The sequence below is a fragment of the Macaca nemestrina genome, chromosome 3, assembly GCF_043159975.1.
Source record: "Macaca nemestrina isolate mMacNem1 chromosome 3, mMacNem.hap1, whole genome shotgun sequence".
Lineage (NCBI taxonomy): Eukaryota > Metazoa > Chordata > Mammalia > Primates > Cercopithecidae > Macaca > Macaca nemestrina.
The window spans coordinates 133,576,463-133,596,982 of record NC_092127.1 but is presented as its reverse complement, the minus strand read 5'-3'; the positions used below and the strand labels follow the sequence as shown (position 1 = coordinate 133,596,982).

Here is a 20,520-nt window from a genome sequence, read left to right as displayed (position 1 = left end):
TTTGTTTTCTCTCCTTTAAACTCTGTAACAAACATTCCTGACAGCATTGGTACCCACCCTCTGAAGGCCCCATTAAATCTTTTGACCAAATTCACTTCCTCTTGCCTACCGAACACCAAACTTCAGATGATCATGCAATAAAGGTTCTAGCCAGTTCCAGGTGAAGACACCACCCCTGGCCATCAAGGAGCTACCCTGCCTCCACTAGACAGAGCAGGGAGAGAGTTCCACAATCCCCAATAGGTAGGGACTATGCCTCAAGCCAGCATGAAACAAGCTATAGAAAAAAAAAAAAAAAGACCAACAGTCCCTCTGCCTCCTATCAAGATTTCTCGGGATCACATCTCTCAGGAGCAGATGAGGTAGGAAAATAGGGTCTGGAGGCATGGAACATAAGGCCAATTCACACTTCAGCTATGACAGGAAATATCCTCTCCATGGGGTGTAGACCAAGTAAATGACTTTGTAACTTTACTTCATTCTCTCCATTTACATAGGGTGTACCTGAACTAATGGAATCCTCTAAAAAGTATTTAACCTCCCTTACATAGGGCATACTCGAAGTAACTAATGGAATCCTCTAGAAGATATTTAAACTCCCCAAAATTCTGTAACGGGGCCCTTGAGCCCCCATGCTCAGGCCCGCTCCCCCTGTGGTGTGTACTTTCAAGTTCAATAAATCCCGTCATGCCTTCCTTGTTTTGTCTGTGGGTTTTGTCCAATTCTTTGTTCAAGATGCCAAGAACCTAGACACCCTGCACCAGTGACACTATTACCTAAATAATGCTTGTTTACCTTCAAACTCCTGCTTTTAAGTTGTAACCTCAAAATATCAAAATAGCACTAACACATACCATAACAAATCTATAGCAATTGGCTATGATTTAAATAATCATAAGTGGTTTATAAAAAATAACAGCTGCTAGCAATTATCATTGTTAAGATAATGATAATAACCTAAGTATCACTGTTGCACATAAGTCCAGTTGATTGAGCTAGGCCTTCTACATTCAGTATCCTCCCAACATTTCTGAAGCATTGATCCTAAACATAGGATTCATAGGAAAAAAACACATTACTATCACACACGTACCACACACAACTGAATCTCAGACTGCTTTCATCTTTTATATTGCTACAGGAGGGGCCCACACAGTCCCAAGGAGAGGAGGTGGGGCAGTAACAGCACTATACAACAGCTTAGGCCCAGGCCAGAGAGGGTGGCCAGACAGGGTCAAGAGAACAGCTATAGTACAGGGACAGAGGAAACAACTATCTGAGAATGATCAGTCAGGTTTCTTACAACAAAGAAAAACATAGGAAAGGAGAAGGCTAGAATGAACCCTGTGCCACTGGCTTGCAACTGAAGTAGTGATGTGAACTCATTTAATATACACAGATAGATATAGATAAAAATAGTTGGATATAAATGAATATATTTTTTAGTACGGTCCAATGAGAGAGCCTGGGATCAGCAACACATCTGTAATCAGCATACCTACATCTAGATTTTGGTTTCTAAATATCGTTCTCCACTGAGCAGAACCAATGTCCTCAGATAAATGTCTATTTCCTGGACTGGGGAAGAAAAAGTATAAGATAAAAAATATTTTGTTGTGCCAGGAAGGAAGGAAGTGCTCAAAAGAGGATGGAAACAAGTCAAAGAAACACAGAAGCCAACTCACTGAAGAACATGGGAATCCTTATATCCACACTGCCTTAGTCACTTTAGGCTGTTATAACAAAGTACCTCAGACTGCGTAACTTACAAGCAACAGAAATTTATTGCTCACAGTTAAAAAGACGGTATAGTTCAAGATCAAGTCACCAGCAGATTTGATGTGTGGTGAAGTCCTCATAAATGGCTCCTTCCATGTGTGCTCACATGGTAGAAGGGCAAAGAGGCTAACATGTTTCCTCAGGCCTCTTTATCAGGGCACTAATACCATTATTGAGGGGTCTAGCCCTCCACCTGATCACCACCCAAAGGCTCTGTCTTCTAATACCATCACCTTGGTGATCACTTTCAACATACGAATTTTAGAGGGATACAAACATTCAGATCACAGCACACATTGGCATTAAAAAAAAAAAGAAGAAGAAGAAGAGCAAATTCCTCCTTACAGTAAAATTACCAACTAATAAATTTAGAAGCAATGACAGAATTAGCACTTTGGCAATCATCAAAGTAACAATTTAGACAAGAAACATCAATGAACACTAAAACTAGTGTGTGAAAACAGAATGAGGAATGGGAGAGCTACATACTACCAAAATATCACCCCATAAAATATTAATAACAAAAAATAATAAGAACCTTATAGTGGAGAATCCTGGTAAACACATTAATCAAAGGATCAAAGTTAACACCACCAATAATGGACAAATAGACACTATATGCATCTGATAAGATGCAGTAAGAAAAATGCACATCACCTGGGCACAGTGGCTCACACCTATAATCCCAGCACTTTGGGAGGCCAAGGAGGGAGGATTGCTTGAGCCCAGGAGTTCGAGACCAGCCCTGGCAACATGGGCTGTCTCTATAAAAAATTTAAAAATTGGCCGGGCGCGGTGGCTCAAGCCTGTAATCCCAGCACTTTGGGAGGCTGAGATGGGCGGATCACGAGGTCAGGAGATCGAGACCATTCTGGCTAACACGGTGAAACCCCGTCTCTACTAAAAAATACAAAAAAACTAGCCGGGCGTGGTGACGGGCGCCTGTAGTCCCAGCTACTCGGGAGGCTGAGGCAGGAGAATGGTGTAAACCCGGGAGGCAGAGCTTGCAGTGAGCCGAGATTGCGCCACTGCACTCCAGCCTAGGCGACAGAGCGAGACTCCGTCTCAAAGAAAAAAAAAAATTTAAAAATTAGCAGGGTGTGGCAACACGCACCTGTGGTCCCTGCTACTTGGGAGGCCGAGGTGGGAGGATTGCTTGAGCCTGGGAGATAGAGGCTACAGTGAGCCATGGTCGCACCACAGTATTCCAGCCTGGGCAACAGAGTGAGACTATCCCAAAAAATACATAGATACATACATACATACATATACACACACACACACACACACACACACACACACAAACATACATAAGAAAAACTTACATGGCTTCTGTGATGTTGCTCAAATGCGTAACTCAAATGCACAAGGAAACATCAGAGAAACTCAAAGGGAGGAATGTTCTACAAAATGGCCTGTAATCCTCAAAAATGTAAAGGTCATGAAAGTCAAGGAAAGACTGACAGTAAACTATTTCAGTTTGAAAAACACAGGCTGGGCCTGGTGGCTCACGCCTGTAATCTCAGCACTTTGGGAGGCCAAGGCCGGGCAAATTGCTGGAGCCCAGAAGTGCAAGACCTGCCTGGGCAATATGGTGAAACCCCATCTCCACCAAAAAAAAAGATTAGCCGGGCGTGGTGGAACGTGCCTATAGTCCCAGCTACTCAGGAGACTGAGATGGGAGGATCCCTTGAGCCCAGAAAGTCGAGGCTGCAGTGAGCTGAGATTGGGCCACTGCACTCCAGCTCGGCAACAGAGCAAGACCCTGTAAGAAGAAAAGAAAAAAGAAAAACACTACAGACATATGTGGATGCAATACATGATTCATGACTGGATCCTTTTGCTGAAGATGACATTGTTAAAGCAACAGATGAAACTCAATGGGGTTTCTGGATAAGGAATACGTGGAGGTTCTTTACACTGTTCTTTGCAACTTTTTGGAAAGTTGAAAAATGCTTCAAAATTAAATTTAAGGCCGGGCATGGTGGCTCACACCTGTAATCCCAGCACTTAAGGAGGCTGAGGCCGGTGGATCACCTGAGGACAAAGTTGAGACCAGCCTGGTCAACATAGTGAAACCCCATCTCTATTAAGAATACAAAAATTAGCCGGCCATGGTGGCGGGAGCCTGTAATCCCAGCTACTTGGGAGGCTGAAGCAGGTGAATTAACTGAATCCAGGAGGCAGAGAATGCAGTGAGCCAAGATCGTACCACTGCACTCCAGCCTGGGAGACAGAGCAAGACTCCATCTCAAAAAAAAACAAAAAACAAAAAATTAAATTTAAAAATCACTTCTGTAAATGAATGTATTTCACAGTTATACTTATACTAAAATGTGTTGTAAAAGACAGCCCTAAGGCTGGGCACGATGACTCACGCCTGTAATCCCAGCACTTTGGGAGGCTGAGGCAGGTAGATCACTTGAGGCCAGGAGTTCAAGACCAGCCTGGCCAACGTGGTGAAACTCTGTCTCTGCTAAAAATACAAAAATGAGCTCGGCATGGTGGCAGGCTCCTGCAGTCCCAGCTACTCGGGAGGTTGAGGCGGGAGAATCACTTGAACCCAGGAGGCGGAGGTTGCAGTGAGTCGAGATCGTGGCATTGTGCCTGGGAGAGAGAAAGAGGCCCTGTCTCAAAAAAAAAAAAAAAAAAAAAAAAAAAAAAAAAAAAAAAAAAAAAAGATGGCCTTAGGTTGGTTAATATTAAACAAAAATGAAACATAGGAAGAAAAGGAGCGGTACAGTTCTCTACAGGACTCAGTTTGACATTCCTAAGAGGTAGAACGATTTCATATTTTTCAAGTAACATGTAGCTATTTTGCTTCAATATCTCCTAATCAAATATACAGTTTAGAGAAGTGCTACATGTATTAGACACGTGCTTTCATATATCAGAAACTCCAAAAGTACAAAAACTGCAACTACACTTAGAGAAAGAAATCAATAACGGTAAAAGTAACTAAATGGCAATTATTTTGCACTCTGATATGTGAAGAAAAAAAAAAAGCTACCTCATATCAGATGATAAAAGTAAACTAAAGCCAGTCAGTGCTGCAACTCCCAAAACTAGTTCTTTCTGAAAAGATGACCATGTTCACTTCCACTCCCCATGTTCCCCTCAAAAATACAACATATTAAAAAGGATAACATATATTATATACAAAGATATTATATATACATATAACATATCTTTTTATATGTTGTATTAAATTATATATATTTAATAACAAAAAGAAAAAAGCAAAATAACCTTACAGAGGAGAATATATTAAAGGATATAATATATGATATCCTTTTTTATTGGGTTGTCAAATAAAAAACTGTAAGATAATACTTGGTCATCAGCCATTCAAAATGATGTTGCAGAAGTCTATTCTCTAGCATAAAAAAAATTTACGGCCGGGCGCGGTGGCTCAAGCCTGTAATCCCAGCACTTTGGGAGGCCGAGACGGGCAGATCACGAGGTCAGGAGATCGAGACCATCCTGGCTAACACGGTGAAACCCCGTCTCTACTAAAAAATACAAAAAACTAGCCGGGCGAGGTGGCGGGCACCTGTAGTCCCAGCTACTCGGGAGGCTGAGGCAGGAGAATGGCATGAACCCGAGAGCCGGAGCTTGCAGTGAGCTGAGATCCGGCCACTGCACTCCAGCCTGGGTGACAGAGCCAGACTCCGTCTCAAAAAAAAAAAAAAAAAAAAAAAATTTACAAGTAAAAAACCTGATCTATGTACAGTGGAAATCCATTTGTATATTTTTAAATACATACAAACAAAAAAGCAATAAAAAGATTCAGAAGAAGTTAGCCAGGCACGATGGCTCACGCCTGTAATCGCAGCACTTTGGGAGGCCAAGGCAGGCGGATCACAAGGTCAGGAGTTCGAGACCAGCCTGGCCAATATGGTGAAACCCCATGCCTACTAAAAGTACAAAAATTAATTAGCCGGGCGTGGTGGCGGGCGCCTGTAGTCCCAGCTGCTCTAGAGGCCGAGGCAGGAGAACTGCTTAAACCTGGGAGGCGGAGGTTGCAGTGAGCTGAGATCATTCCACTGCACTCCAACCTGGGTGACAGAGCGAGGCTCTGTTTCAAAACAAAAAAAAAAGATTCAGAAGTAGTTATATCCCTAATACAAACAACAGTTGTCTCCAAAGGTGTGATTATGAATGATTTTTATTTTCTTCCTTTTCCTACCATTATTTAGTGATTTCTCCAACATGTATATTATTTTTACACTAAAGATAAAGGTTAAAAATACTTGAATATTATATTAATTTAAAAGTTACTATTTTATCTTCTACTAGTGTATTATTGGTGAATCTTAGAAAAGAGTCCCAGCAGCATGAGACAATAACACCTGGTAACTGAAGACTTCTCTTTTTTTTTTTTTTTTTTTTTTTTTTGAGACGGAGTCTCAGCTCACTGCAAGCTCCGCCTCCCGGGTTCACGCCATTCTCCTGCCTCAGCCTCCTGAGTAGCTGGGACTACAGGCGCCCGCCACCTCGCCCGGCTACTTTTTTGTATTTTTAGTAGAGACGGGGTTTCACCATGTTAGCCAGGATGGTCTCGATCTCCTGACCTTGTGATCCGCCTGTCTCGGCCTCCCAAAGTGCTGGGATTACAGGCTTGAGCCACCGCGCCCGGCGTTAGACTTCTCTTAATAACAAGGCCTACTTGAATATCAGCTTGGAGAAAAAATATACAGATAGATATACACACATATATACATACATGTACGTGTGTATATATGTATATACATGCATGTGTATGTGTGTATATACATCTACATATAGATATACATAGTTTTGTTAATTATAGATAAGATAGTATAAGGCAGGATCAGCTGGACGCAATGGCTCCCACCTATAATCCCAGCGCTTCGGGAGGCCGAGGCAGGCAGATTGCTTGAGGCCAGGGGTTCGAGACCAGCCTGGTCAACATGGCAAAACCCCATCTCTACTAAAAATACAAAAATTAGCTGGGCGTGGTGGTGCACGCCTATAGTCCCAGATACTCAGTAGGCTGAGGCAGGAAAGTCACTTGAACCCAGGAGACAGAGTTTGCAGTGAGTTGAGATCACGCCACTACACTGCAGACTGGGTGACAGAGCGAAACTCTGTCTCCAAAAAAAAAGGCCGGGCGTGGCGGCTCATACCTGTAATCCCAGCACTTTGGGAGGCCGAGGTGGGTGGATCACCTGAGGTCAGGAGTTTGAGACCAGCCTGGCCAACATGGTGAAAACCCTGTCTCTACTAAACATGGTGAAAACCCCATCTCTACTAACAAAAATTAGCCAGGCATGGTGGAGGGCACCTGTAATGGTGGAGGGAGCCTGTAATCCCAGCTACTCAGGAGGCCAAGGCAGGGAGGATTGCTTGAACCCGCAAGGCAGAGGTTGCAGTGAGCCAAGACTGCGCCACTGCACTGCAGCCTGGGTGACAGAGCGAGACTCCGTCTCAAAAAAAAAAAAAAAAAAAGAAGTATTAAGACAGGATCTCTGGACCCAGACTTCCAGGACTCAAAATTCCAGCTACACTATTTACTGGCTATATGATTTTGATAAAATATGTAACCTCTCTGTGCTAGTTTCCTTATCTGTAAAACAGGATTCCTGCTAGTTACTGAACTGAGTTAACTATTTAAAACACTTTGTCCCTGGCACATAGTAAACATTCAATGGTTTTTTTTTTTACATTTTCTTTTTAGAGGCAGGGTCTTGCTCAGTCACCCAGGCTAGAGTGTACTGGCGCAAGTATAGCTCACTGTAACTCAAATTGGCTCAAGCCATCCTTCTGCCTCAGCCTCCCAACGTGCTGGGATTACAAGCATGAGCTACAACGCCTGGCCTATTTGATTATTCTTTTAAATTATTAACTTTTTTTTAAAGGTGAGGCTGCTGAAGCATTAAAATCAGTTAAATAATTTGCCTGAAAACAAGATGTTGGCTTTTGGGGTTTGGAGGGAAGTGAGAGACAGAGAGAGAGACAGGGAGGCAGAGATAGACACATATAAACACATATAAACATAGCACTATCATGAGTCTCTTTTCCTAAACTTTTTTTTTTTTTTTTTTTTTGACACGGAGTCTCACTCTGTCGCTCAGGCTGCAGTGCAATGGCGCAATCTCGGCTCACTGCAACCTCCGCCTCCCAGGTTCAAACGATTCTCCTGCCTCAGCCTCCCAGGTTCAAACGATTCTCCTGCCTCAGCCTCCCAGGTAGCTGAGATTACAGGTGCCCGCCACTATGTCTAGCTATTTTTCGTATTTTTAGTAGAGACAGGGTTTCACCATGTTGGCCAGGCTGGTCTTGAACTCCTGACTTCATGATCCACCCACCTCTGCCTCCCAAAGTGCTGCTAAATTGCTAATTTTTTTTTTTTTTTAAAGATGAAGTCTCACTCTGCTGCCCAAGCTAGAGTGTGGTGGCATGATCTCGGCTCACTGCAACCTCCACCTCACGGGTTCAAGCGATTCTACTGCCTCAGCCTCCTGAGTAGCTGAGACTACAGGCATGTGCCACCATGTCTGGCTAATTTTTTTGTACTTTTAGTAAAGAAAGGGTTTCACCATGTTGGTCAGGCTGGTCTCAAACTCCTGACCTCATGATCCAGCCGCCTCAGCCTCCGAAACTGCTGGGATTACAGACATGAGCCACCGCGCCCGGCCTAAATTGCTCATCTTAAGAAGGACAAATGGAAGGTATGTAGCACAGTGCTCAGTAAGTTATTTCCTTCCTTTCTTCCTTCCTTTCCCAATCCATCTGTTTCTTCCTGTACAGAAATAGACCTAGTTCAGCTTTCATTGTTGACATTAAAAAAAAAAAGAAAGAAAGAAGAAATTGACCTGGTTCAGTCATTCACATTCCCAAATCACCTTTCCTACAGACTTTCATTTATAAGTTAACTATAGCCAGGTGTGGTAGCACGCACCTATAATCTCAGCTACTCTGGAGGTTGAGGTGGGAGGACTGCTTAAGCCTATGAGTTTGAGGCCAGCGCGGGCAACACAGTAAGACCCAGTCTCTTTTTAAATTATTTTTTAAGACTGAGTCTCACTCTGTCACCCAGGCTGGAGTGCAATGGTGCAATCCTGGCTCACTGCAGCTTCTGCCTCCTGGGTTCAAGCAATCCACCCACTTCAGCCTCACAAGCAGCTGAGCACCACCACCACCTGGCTAACGTTTTTGGTAGAGATGGGGGTTTTGCCATGTTACCCAGGCTGTTCTCAAAGTCTGGGGCTCAAGGTTCCACCCCCTCAGTCTCCCAAAGTGCTGGGATTATAGGTGTGAGCCACCGCCCTTGGCTGACACTGTCTCTTAACAAGAAAAAGTTAAATGTACTTGTTTTAACTCCATTCCAAATAAGTAGCCTTACATTAGGAAATTACACTTTGGTCTTTTCCAAGTCAAATTTTGTTTTCAGAATTCCATTAGTCAAAAGAGACCCATAACTTAAAAATGCTAGAAACTCAGAGAACATGCAATATACTTTTTGAATGATTACTCAGAACTCACTTTTATCCTCAATTTCCCTGCCTTTCATATGCCTAAAATGTCAGGAAAGAAAAACCCCTACGTCAAAAGACCAATTGTCCCCAGGCCAATAATTAGCCACCAACCTGAAGTCGGTGATTTTTGCCTCTTTAGCTAAAAGAAGCAAGCAGGCCATGTTACTAATAGACCCGTTAGCTCCAAAATTCTATGGCCTCTTGCACAAACATGAAGGTGAACAATTCACAGGCAAATTCTTGACTCAAAGATGTTTCCTCTGACTGTAATCTCCCACTTCCCCCTTGTCTTCTTAGAGAGCTCCTGTTCACCTTCCATTAATTACCACCCACTTCTTTCATGAAACTTTCCTAAAGCCTAAGTAGAACAAATTGCTACACATACTTTGGGCCCCCATGATTGTACTGCATCTATCATAGATGACTATATACCATCCACCATCTCTGGAATCTCATATCTTCCTCAATGCCTGGCACACAGCAGGTGCTAAGGATGTGTTTAAAAGATTTGAGTCCACAAAATTAAATGAGGTCCCTGTGAAGTTTCCATATCTACCATGAGAGTTTAACTTAATCTGAAGATACACAGAGGCCAACCTGCGGCACAACCAAAGCTCTGTCCCAGCCAGACCCACGTATGCAGTGCAAATTTATCCTGAGAGTTTATACAAAAGCTACACAAAGGTATCATTCCTGCAGATGATCTGGGAACCCACTCTGGGGATTATCCTAATCTGTCTCAACTCCCTATTCAAAAATCTCTATACCCTGCTCTCCTTTGTTTCATGGCACTTACGACCTTCTGCCATACTACATGATTTACTGACGTTTAGTATTTACAGACACTTACCAGAACATAAGTCGCACCAATGCAGGGATTTTTTTCTCTTTTGTCACAAATGGTGCCCAACATCTACGTCAGCGCCTGGCACAGCAGTTTTGTTTTTTCTCTTTTTTTGAGATGGTCTCACTCTGTCGTACAGGCTGGAGTGCAGTGGCATAATCTTGGCCCACTGCAACCTCCGCCTCCCAGATTCAAGTGATTCTCGTAGTCAGTCTCCCATGTAGTTGGGATTACAGGCATCCACCATCACGCCCGGCTAATTTTTTTATTTTTAGTAGACATGGGGTTTCATTTCTTGGTCAGGCTGGTCTCGAACTCCTGACCTCAAGTGATTCACCCACCTCGGCCTCCCAAAGTGCTGGGATTACAGGCCTGAGCCACGATGTCCCGCGACCGGCCTTTTTTTAAAGACAATGTCTCACTCTCTATGGGCCAGGCTGGAGTGCAGTGGCGTGATTATGTCTCACTACAGCCTTGATGTCTTCAATCTCCTCAGGCTCAGATAACCCTTCCACCTCAGCCCCCAGAGTAGCTGGGACTACAGGCTCACACTGCCACACACCTGGCTAATTTTTGTATTTTTGGGGTAGAAACAGAGTTTTGCCATGTTGTCCAGGCTGGTGTGGAACTCTGGGCTCAAGTGATCCGCCCACCTCAGCCTCCCAAAGTGTTGGAATTACAAGCAGGAGTCACCGTGCCTGGCCCACAGTGCGCCTTTTAAAAATCAGTAGTAATTCTTTCCTTCTATCTTAGAGCCCTCAAGAGTCATGAGTCACCACCTTTGCAGCCCTATCTTGCATTGCCCTTATTTCCTCTGCTCCATCCACTGATAGTAGGCTTCCCAGTAAGCTTTCAAGAATGGGAGGAAAATATTTGTATTTAACTCCTAAGCTGTAACTCTTTCCTTCTCTGCTCATCTGTTGGTAAAGAAATAGTATTCAGACGGCCAGGTGCGATGGCTCACACCTGTAATCTCAGCCCTTTGGAAGGCCAAGATGAGCGGATTGTTTGAGCCCAGGAGACCAGCCTGGGTGACATGGCAAAACCCTGACTCTACTGGAAAAAAAAAAAAAAAAAAAATCAGCCAGGTATAGTGGCACATACCTGTGGTACCAGCTACTTGTGGTGGGGAGGGGGTTTCAGATGAAAGAATCACCTGAGCCGGGCGCGATGGCTCAAGCCTGTAATCCCAGCACTTTGGGAGGCCGAGACGGGCGGATCACGAGGTCAGGAGATCGAGACCATCCTGGCTAACACGGTGAAACCCCGTCTCTACTAAAAAATACAAAAAAAAAACTAGCCGGGCGCAGTGGCGGGCGCCTGTAGTCCCAACTACTCGGGAGGCTGAGGCAGGAGAATGGCGTGAACCCGGGAGGCGGAGCTTGCAGTGAGCTGAGATCCGGCCACTGCACTCCAGCCTGGGCAGCAGAGCGAGACTCCGCCTCAAAAAAAAAAAAAAAAAAAAAAAAAAAAGAATCACCTGAGCCTGGGAAGTCAAAGCTACATTGAGCTGTGACCACGCCACTGCACTCCATCCTGGGCGACAGAGTGAGCTCGTCTCAAAAAAAACAAAAAACAAAAAAAACGGTATTCAGACAGTTATACCAAATAACAGACAGATGAAATAACCAAAGCTTTGTTCTTTCACTTCCAATAATAATCATTTCTATGTGGTGTTCACTTTGTATTTTTAATTGATGGTGGGCAAAGACCAAAAGTAAAAATGTTGAATTAACTTTTCTGATTGTCAAGCACATGGGCTAAATATGTTGAGAACATATCAAATGCTAGATAGATGTAACCTAACTGAAAAATTGTGCTCCAAACGGTGCAAATGCTCTAAGGTGCTATATACATTAGTTACAGCAAGATTTATTTTGTAGTTACTAACCTTCAGGAGAAATGAACTAATCTACCACACTTCTGAATCTATATTAAACACTGAGCCATGTAAAAATAGGACACTACTGTATTTGTATTCAAAAAATAGCATCAGAACCTTCTCCATCCCCTAGTTTCAGCCAAATATGGCTCTTCCCTGCTTTAACCAATTTTTTTTTTTTTTTTTTTGAGATGGAGTCTCGCTCTGTCACCCAGGCTGGAGTGCAGTGGCACGATCTCATCTCACTTCAACCTCTACCACCCGGGTTCAAGTGATCCTCCTGTCTCCGCCTCCCGAGTAGCTGGGACTACCTGCACGCCACCTTACCCAGCTAATTTTTGTATTTTTAGTAGAGATGGGGTTTCACCATATTGGCCAGGCTGATCTCGAACTCCTGACCTGATGAACTGCCCGCCTTGGCCTCCCAAAGTGCTGGGATTACAGGCGTCAGCCACCGTGCCCGGCCTTGCTTTAACCAATTTAGCTTACTAGACACAAGCCCATCAGCAGTAGTCATGGACATCATCTACAGCGCTATTTTGAATACAGCTTCTAAATTCTTGAAAAAAAACATTAGCAATGTAAAATTAAGCTCAAGATGAGAAGCTTCAAGCTGAGATGCTTGAATATGGTGATGAGAACTAAAACAAGAAACTGCCCAGGCGCGGTGGCTCACGTCTGTAATCCCAGCATTTTGGGAGATCGAGGCGGACAGATCACTTGAAGTCAGGAGTTCGAGACCAGCCTGGCCAACATGGTGAAACCCCCATCTCTACTAAAAAATACAAAAATTAGCCAGGCGTGGTGGCGCCGGCCTGTAGTGCCAGCTACTTAGGAGGCTAAGGCAGGAGAACCGCTTGAACCCGGCAGGCGGAGGTTGCAGTGAGCCGAGATCACGCCACCACACACTCCAGTCTGGGTGACAGAGCAGAGACTCCGTTTCAAAAAAAAAAAAAGAAAAGAAGAATTAAAATAGGAAACAAGGACTTTTTTATAAAGTCACCCAGTCCTGTCATCTAGCCCTATGTCAATCTGACAAACTCAGAATCAACTTCTAGGAGGAGCCTAAGAAATCCCTTTCACAGTGTAAACCTTTTAGGCAAGTTGACACATGCCGGGTCCCCTATGCATATTGGAAATAGCAAGTCTGCCCCTAGGTCAGCCTTCTGTGATTGTTCAGTTTTGCTTAAACACCCTAAAAAAAAATTCTAGATGTGAGCATGTGAAAATAAGGGTGAACTGGCAGGGCGCGGTGGCTCCCGCCTGTAATCCCAGCACTTTGGGAGGCCGAGGCAGGTGGATCACGAGGTCAGGAAATCGAGACCATCCTGGCGAACATAGTGAAACCCCGTTTCGGGCGTGGTGGCGGGTGCCTGTAGTCCCAGCTACTCGGGAGGCTGAGGCGTGAACCCAGGAGGCGGAGCTTGCAGTGAGCCGAGACCGCGCTACTGCACTCCAGCCTGGGCGACAGAGTGAGACTCCATCTCAAAAAAAAAAAGAAAGAAAAGAAGGGTGAATTAAAGTCTCAGTATTCAGACGTCAATGTAATAACTAAAAATTATTAGTCAAGGAAAGAAAGGAAATCATAAGAAAATAATCTTTAAATGCTAATTTCTCCACAACAGTAAAAGAGTATATATGGGATGAGTTTCAACCTCTGAGTTTTTATTAGTTTTCTAAACACAGACTAAACATGGAATGAGTGCATCACAACGAAGCCTTCAAAGGAGTTATTCCTCAGGGTGTAACCCCTGTTTTCAGATGACTTGAGGCTTATCTACTGCCTCCATATCCACATCTGGCCATCCCATCCTTCTGCCCTTCCCTCTCCACGTTCCCCCCACTCGTCTGGAACAAACGATAAGTAAGTGAAATAATGACCAGCACTAAATATGACGCCAAAGTTGGCATTTACAAATGATTTTCCAAACAACTCCCCAGAGAACCTAATCAACCTAGCAGGGTACACTATCCAAAACCTATTTGCTGGTTGTCTAAAAAGATAAAACTCGTCTTCTTCAGGAAAGTACTCTGGCAAGAAGGGCGCCTCGAGGAAGCAAGGAGGCGGCTCCAGACCCCTTTCCTGGGGACCCCAGTCTGTGTCCAAGGGATCCCGACCCGCAAGCAGCTTTGTTTCAGTGTTACAAGTACAGAACTTGTCATCCCAACTTCCCAGCCCTAAGACGAGAGAGGAAGTTAAAAGGGTCCTGGGATGACGGGGGAAAGTATGACAGTCTATCTTCTGTGCTTGGGACCCAGAAAAGAGCATTGGGCAGCCGCGACGGAGCCCTTCGACCGGGCACTGGTTGGATACGGGTTGTGAAGGACAGTGGGAGATACACACGAGAAGCGCGCAAACAAGCCCGGGAATGCGAGCGAGGGCAGAGACGGGGGTGATGAAGGAATCCAGGCGCTGGCCCCGGGGTGTGCCAGGGGGAAAGAACCTCCTCAGGGCTGGAGGAGCCCACGCGTACTCGAAGCCCGATGGGGAGGCGGTGGTTAGACTAGTTGGAGCGCTCCGCGCAGTCCCGGGGCCCCGCTTGGTGGTGACGCCCGGCCCGGGCAGCGCGGGGCCAGGAGGGTCGGGACGAGGGTGGGCGGCGGACGCCGGGCGGAGGGCAGCGGGCAGCGGGCAGCGGGCGGGGGCCCAGGTCCACCCGAACAAAGCCGGCGCGTGCGGGGCCTGGCTACTCACAACAAGAAGCTCATGTTGGCCGCGGTGCAGGCTGCAGGCTCGGCGGTTGCGAGGCCTCGGAGCGGCGTCGGCCAGGAAAGAAGAGAAAACGCAAATGGAACAGGAGACAGGGAGGCGGAGGAGGAGGTGCGGAGACCTGGTTGCTCGGTGGCCGCAACTAGTTCGGCTCAGCTAGTTCCAATGGCAGGCGGAGGGGGCGGAAGTGGGTAGCGCTCGTCTTGAATCACTCCAGGGGAGGGGAAGGAAAGGGAGGCGGGGCAGGGCTGCAGGCTCTCCCCGTGCCCCTCCCCAGCTCCCGGCCGCCCCCACCTCACGAGCTCTCGCGATAGCGGTGCAAGCCCACCCCTCCCGTCTGGCTGCTGCCTGGGGTCCCTCACCTTCTGGTCCTCTCTGCTGCCAGGGACCACGCCCAGCGTGTGCGCAGGGGCCGCCCGGCCCCCCTGTCTACCCGGTTAGGGGTCGTGGCAGAGCGCTGGGAGACGCTCAGCTGGGCTCCGGAGGTTAGGGGGGAAGTGGGCTTCCGCTCCGAGATGTCAGGGTCCCGCAGTGAGGGATGGAATTACCACCGGAGTTAGGCCCACAGTGAGTGCCCGGCCAAGGGCGGTGAAAGGTGGTGGCATCTTGCTCTGCTACCACTTAAAAACAGGAGGGAGTTTCATCAGGTTGGAATGGCTTGGAGGAAAAGGATCAAATGGGTTTTCAAGGTCTCTGTCTTTTGATGGTAATATTTGTAAACCCTGAACTAGGGGAAGGTCAGGGTCCGTGGTGACTACCTGAACAGGCAAGCCAGGCTGTCATCAGCAGCTGGGAAAAGTAAGCGAGCTAAGGAGGAGAGCTGAGCTCAGTTCACCGCAGAACCCAGCAAGGTAGGGTGGTCATCGGTGTAACCACTTAGGGAGCCAAAGCTTGTAAGCATTCTAACGCACAGAATATCCTAGAAGCTATTCAGACCCACTTGCAAAGGGACTTTTATTCTCACAGGGTTATGGGGCCCAGGGAAAGCCTTTATATTCTGTTTAAGAATCCTTCACATACCTTGAATATGTCACCACAGCATTACCAATTTAGGGGGGAAATGTGAGTACCCAAAAGATGTCCATCTTCTTACAACACCCATGAAATCCACACGTTTTCAAAGAATCTGAGCAAAACAAATCATGTGCAGATATTAGCTCACCTTTGGCTTATTCCAAAGGGCAGAATACACTTTGAAGTAGGTACAGATATGAAATGTATTATACTGCATTTATGCACTATTATTTGGCACGTTGGTAAAGTGGTTAAAAAAAATTTTAAAAAAACCTTTTTAGGCCGGGCACAGTGGCTCATGCCTGTAATCCCAGCACTCTGGGAGGCCGAGGTAGGTGGGTCACCTGAGGTAAGGAATTCAAGACCAGCCAAAGTTCAAGACCAGTTCAAGACAATGGCCAAGCCCAGTCTCTACTAAAAATACGAAAATTAGCCTGGTATGGTGGCACACACCTGTAATCCCAGCTACTTGGGAGACTGAGGCAGAAGAATTGCTCCAACCCAGGAAGCAGAGGTTGCAGTGAGCAAAGACCGTACCACTGCACTCCCCACTGGGTGACAGAGTGAGACTCCGTCTCAAAAAAAAAAAAAAAAAATTAATAGAAGAAAATACTAGAATCTTGCACTATCTCAGGAAGAAAAGAAATTACTGGAATGAGAAAACTTACAGGCTCAAAAGATTACCAGATCAGGATAAATAGCTGATGCATGCAGAGCTTAATACCTAGGTGATAGGTTCATAGGTGCAGCAAACCACCATGGCACACGTTTACCTATGTAACAAACCTGCATGTCCTGCACATGTATCCTGGAACTTTAAATTAAAAAATATTTTAAAGATTCCCTAAAAAGAAGAAAGAGGAGGATTTATCTTAATGAAAAGAATAGATTTATGATATAAAACCCTGTGCTCCAAATATTGATATGGTACTGACTTACTGTATAAATCTTTTTTTTTTTTCAAGATGGAGTCTCACTCTGTCGCCCAGGCTGGAGTCCAGTGGCATGATCTCGGCTCACTGCAACCTCTGCCTCCTGGGTTCAAGCAGTTCTCCTGCCTCAGCCTCCAAAGTAGCAGGGATTACCAGCGTGTGCCACCACACCCAGCTAATTTTTGAATTTTTAGTAGAGACGGGGTTCCACTATGTTGGCCAGGCTGGTCTCGAACTCCTGACCTCGTGATCTGCCCGCCTCGGCCTCCCAGTGTGTTGGGATTACAGGTGTGAGCCACCACGCCCAGCCCTGTATAATTCTTTTAAGGGTCTTCTGAAAGTAAGACTTGCATTACCAGGTTACTGATTATCTTTGGAAAGAGTAAGTGAGTTGACCTGTTATAGCTTCAGTTTTAGCCCAATTAAAGTGAGAGCCTTGTATCATTACATGATCTCTAAGGTATCTTTCAGTTCTAAAGTTCTCTCCTGCCAGGGGCATCCTTCAAATTACTGGCACACATTTCCAAACTGCTCCCTGATTTGGCTTAGGTAGCCTTAGTTTTGGTCTGACATAATTTAGATGTATCCTGTGACACTGAATAGAGGAAAACATTGGCAGAGGAAAAAATCTGCAAAAATACCTTCTGAGTATTTCTTTATCATACCACTAGGAGAGTTGCCTGGAATTAACACCTGATAAAACGTAAATATATTGGCCTAAATGTGAGGGAGGTGTCAGGTTAATAATACACAATATGATTCCAGCTTAGACTTTAAATCAAATGATGATTGTCACATAAAAGTATTCAGTATGCCAAAAACATTGGGAATTTCAGAATCAAAAGAGGTTATATTCAAATAGATATTTATAATTATCGTTTCTACCAGTCTACATTTCCTACTACATTCTTCCAAAAATTTCAATTTCAAGAAGCTACTCTCCTGACCAAAATCTAATAACCTTTTGTTTATGGAGCAAGATTATTAAAATTTCTGTTCTATCCAACTTTTCAAAGAATTGAAATTATACTATAACATGTACAGAACAGAACAGAACATGAGTGGGCATATGCTCTTTAAATATTCATTTGAATAAAGACACATGCACACATATGTTTATTGCAGCACTATCTACAACAGCAAAGACTTGGAACCAACCCAAATGCCCATCAATGATAGACTGGATAAAAAAAATATGGCACATATACACCATAGAATACTATGCAACCATAAAAAAGAATTAGTTCATATCCTTTGCAGAAACATGGATGAAGCTGGAAACCATAATTCTCAGCAAAGTAACACAAGAACAGAAAGCAAACACTGCATGTTCTCACTCATAAGTGGGAGTTGAACAATGAAAACACATGGACACAGGGAGGGGAACATCACACACCAGGGCCTGTCACTGGGGTGAGGGGCAAAGGGAAGAAAAGCATTAGGACAAATATCTAATGCATGCAGGGCTTAAAACCTAGATGACAGGTTGATAGGTGCATCTAACCACCATGGGGGTTGATAGGTACAGCAAACCGCCATGGCAAATGTATACCTATGTAACAAACCTGTACTTTCTGCACATATATCCCAGAACTTAAAATAAAATTTAAAAAAAAAAAAAGGGAAAAGCAAATATATATATATATGTGTGTGTGTGTGTGTGTGTATATATATATTTATATATATTCATTTGAGGCTGGATGCCATGGCTCACACCTGTAATCCCAGCACTTTGGGAGGCCAAGATAGGAGGATTACTTGAAGTCAGGAGTATGAGACCAGCCTAGTAAACATAGCGAGACCCGATCTCTATAAAAAAGAAAAAAAAAAAAGAATAAATATATCCTAAGTGTATTTTGGCATGCTACACAATCTCACTTAACAAAGCTAGCAATGCAACCTGACCCTTATCAGTGCTCCTTAGATTTTAATTCTATATCTTGCTTCATTAAAGACTAACCAATGTACAATTTTAAGTGCTTCTCAAGGACAGATTAATTTGACATAATAGAAAAGAATGGGCCAGGCGTGGTGGCACACACTTGCAATCCCAGCACTTTGGGAGGCAGAGGTGGGCGGATTTCTTGAGGTCAGGAGTTGGAGACAACTGGCCAACGTGGTAAAACCCCGTTTCTACTAAAAGTACAAAAGTAGCCGGGCATGGTGGCACGCCCTGTAATCCCAGCTATTCAGGAGGTTGAGACACAAGAATCACTTGAACTTGGGAGGCAGAGGTTGCAATAAGCTGAGGTCACACCACTGCACTCCAGCCTGGGTGACAGAGTGAGACCCTGTCAAAAAAAAAAAAAAAGAAAGAAAAAGAAGTGGCTTTTTCTTTCATCACAGTGGCTCATGCCTGTAATCCCAGCACTTTGGGAGGCTGAGGCGGGCAGATCACCTGAGATCACGAGTTTGAGACCAGCCTAGCCGACATGGCAAAACCCTGTATCTACTGAAAATACAAAAATTAGCCTGGCGTGGTGGTGGGTTCCTGTAATCCCAGCTACTCAGGAGGCTGATTCGGGAGAATCGCTTGATCCTGGGAGGCGGAGGAAGAAGTGAGCCAAGATCACACCACTGCACTCCAGCCTGGGCAACAGGGCAAGACTCCAACTCAAAAAAAAGAAAAAGAATCTTAAAGAAAGGAATGGAGACATGAAAGACTGATGAAGCTTGGTGTCTTTCAGTGTATTCATTTATTGCTAAAACCCACAAAGCATCAAAACACAGAGCCTGCCAGGTGTGGTGGCTCACGCCTGTAATCCCAGCACTTTGGGAGGCCAAGGCAGGTGGATCACCTGAGGTCGGGAGTTCGAGACTAGCCTGACCAACATGGAGAAACCCCGTTTCTACTAAAAATACAAAAAAAATCAGCCGGGTGTGGTGGTGCATGCCTGTAATCCCAGCTCCTTGTGAGGCTGAGGCAGGAAAATCGCTTGAACCCAGGAGGCAGAGGGTGTGGTGAGCGGAGATCGTGTCATTGCACTCCAGCCTGGGCAACAAGAGTGAAACTCCGTCTCAAACAAAAACAAACAAACAAACAAAAAAACAGAGCTTATTATTTAATGTTTAAAATGGAAGGAGGAGGCCGGGCGCTGTGGCTCACGCCTGTAATCCCAGCACTTTGGGAGGCCGAGACAAGTGGATCACGAGGTCAGGAGATTGAGACCATCATGGCTAACATGGTGAAACCCCATCTCTGCTAAAAATACAAAAAAATTAGCCGGGCGAGGTGGAGGGTGCCTGTAGTCCCAGCTACTGGGGAGGCTGAGGCAGGAGAATGGCGTGAACCCGGGAGGCGGAGCTTGCAGTGAGCTGAGATGGCACCACTGCACTCCAGCCTGGGCGACAGACCAAGACTCCGTCTCAAAAAAAAAAAAAAAAAGGAAGAAGGAATATTCTATTGACCACAAACCTAACCCAGTACCGTCCCCTTCAAGCTCATTATTCTTTTGAATATGAGGTTTATGCAGTAGAATAGCTAGATTTGGGGTAATAATCATTTATCTGCTCAACAAGAATTCATTGTCTACTATGGGCCTCTGAGAATTAAAAAAAAAAGGACCTAGTCTTTGCCATCTGAATCCTATAGGTCACTGGGAAATACAAGTAATCAAATAAATAAAAGCAAAATTAGAAACTGTATAAGTGTCATGAAAGAAAGGGCCATGTTGTATATGAAGTCTTTTTTCTTTTTTCAAACAGAGTCTCACTCACTCTGTCGCCCAGGCTGGAGTACAGTGGCACGATCTCAGCTCACTGCAACCTCCACCTCCGGGTTCAAGTGATTCTCCTGCCTCAGCCTCCCGAGTAGCTGGGATTACAGGCGTGCATCACCACACCTGGTTAATTTTTGT

The 20,520-nt window shown here is 45.0% G+C and overlaps 1 protein-coding gene across 5 annotated transcripts in view; it reads right to left on the bottom strand.

The window, feature by feature from the left end:
* The window catches only part of LOC105477327 (MOB kinase activator 1B), an 84,456-nt gene extending 69,526 nt beyond the window's left edge, over window positions 1–14,930 (bottom strand). For 2 of the 5 annotated variants that reach the window (XM_071093491.1, XM_071093493.1), the window contains exon 1: window positions 10,132–11,139. Coding sequence is in view for 2 of the 5 variants with exons in the window: in XM_071093493.1 (XP_070949594.1) it covers window positions 10,132–10,139 (8 nt within the window). In the remaining 3 variants the exon portion in view is untranslated. Of the gene's footprint in view, window positions 1–957; window positions 2,467–10,131; window positions 11,140–14,702 lie in introns of those variants that run through there. The other 3 variants (XM_011733799.3, XM_011733800.3, XM_071093492.1) reach the window with 3 other exon arrangements.
* Between the last annotated feature and the right edge of the window lie 5,590 nt (window positions 14,931–20,520).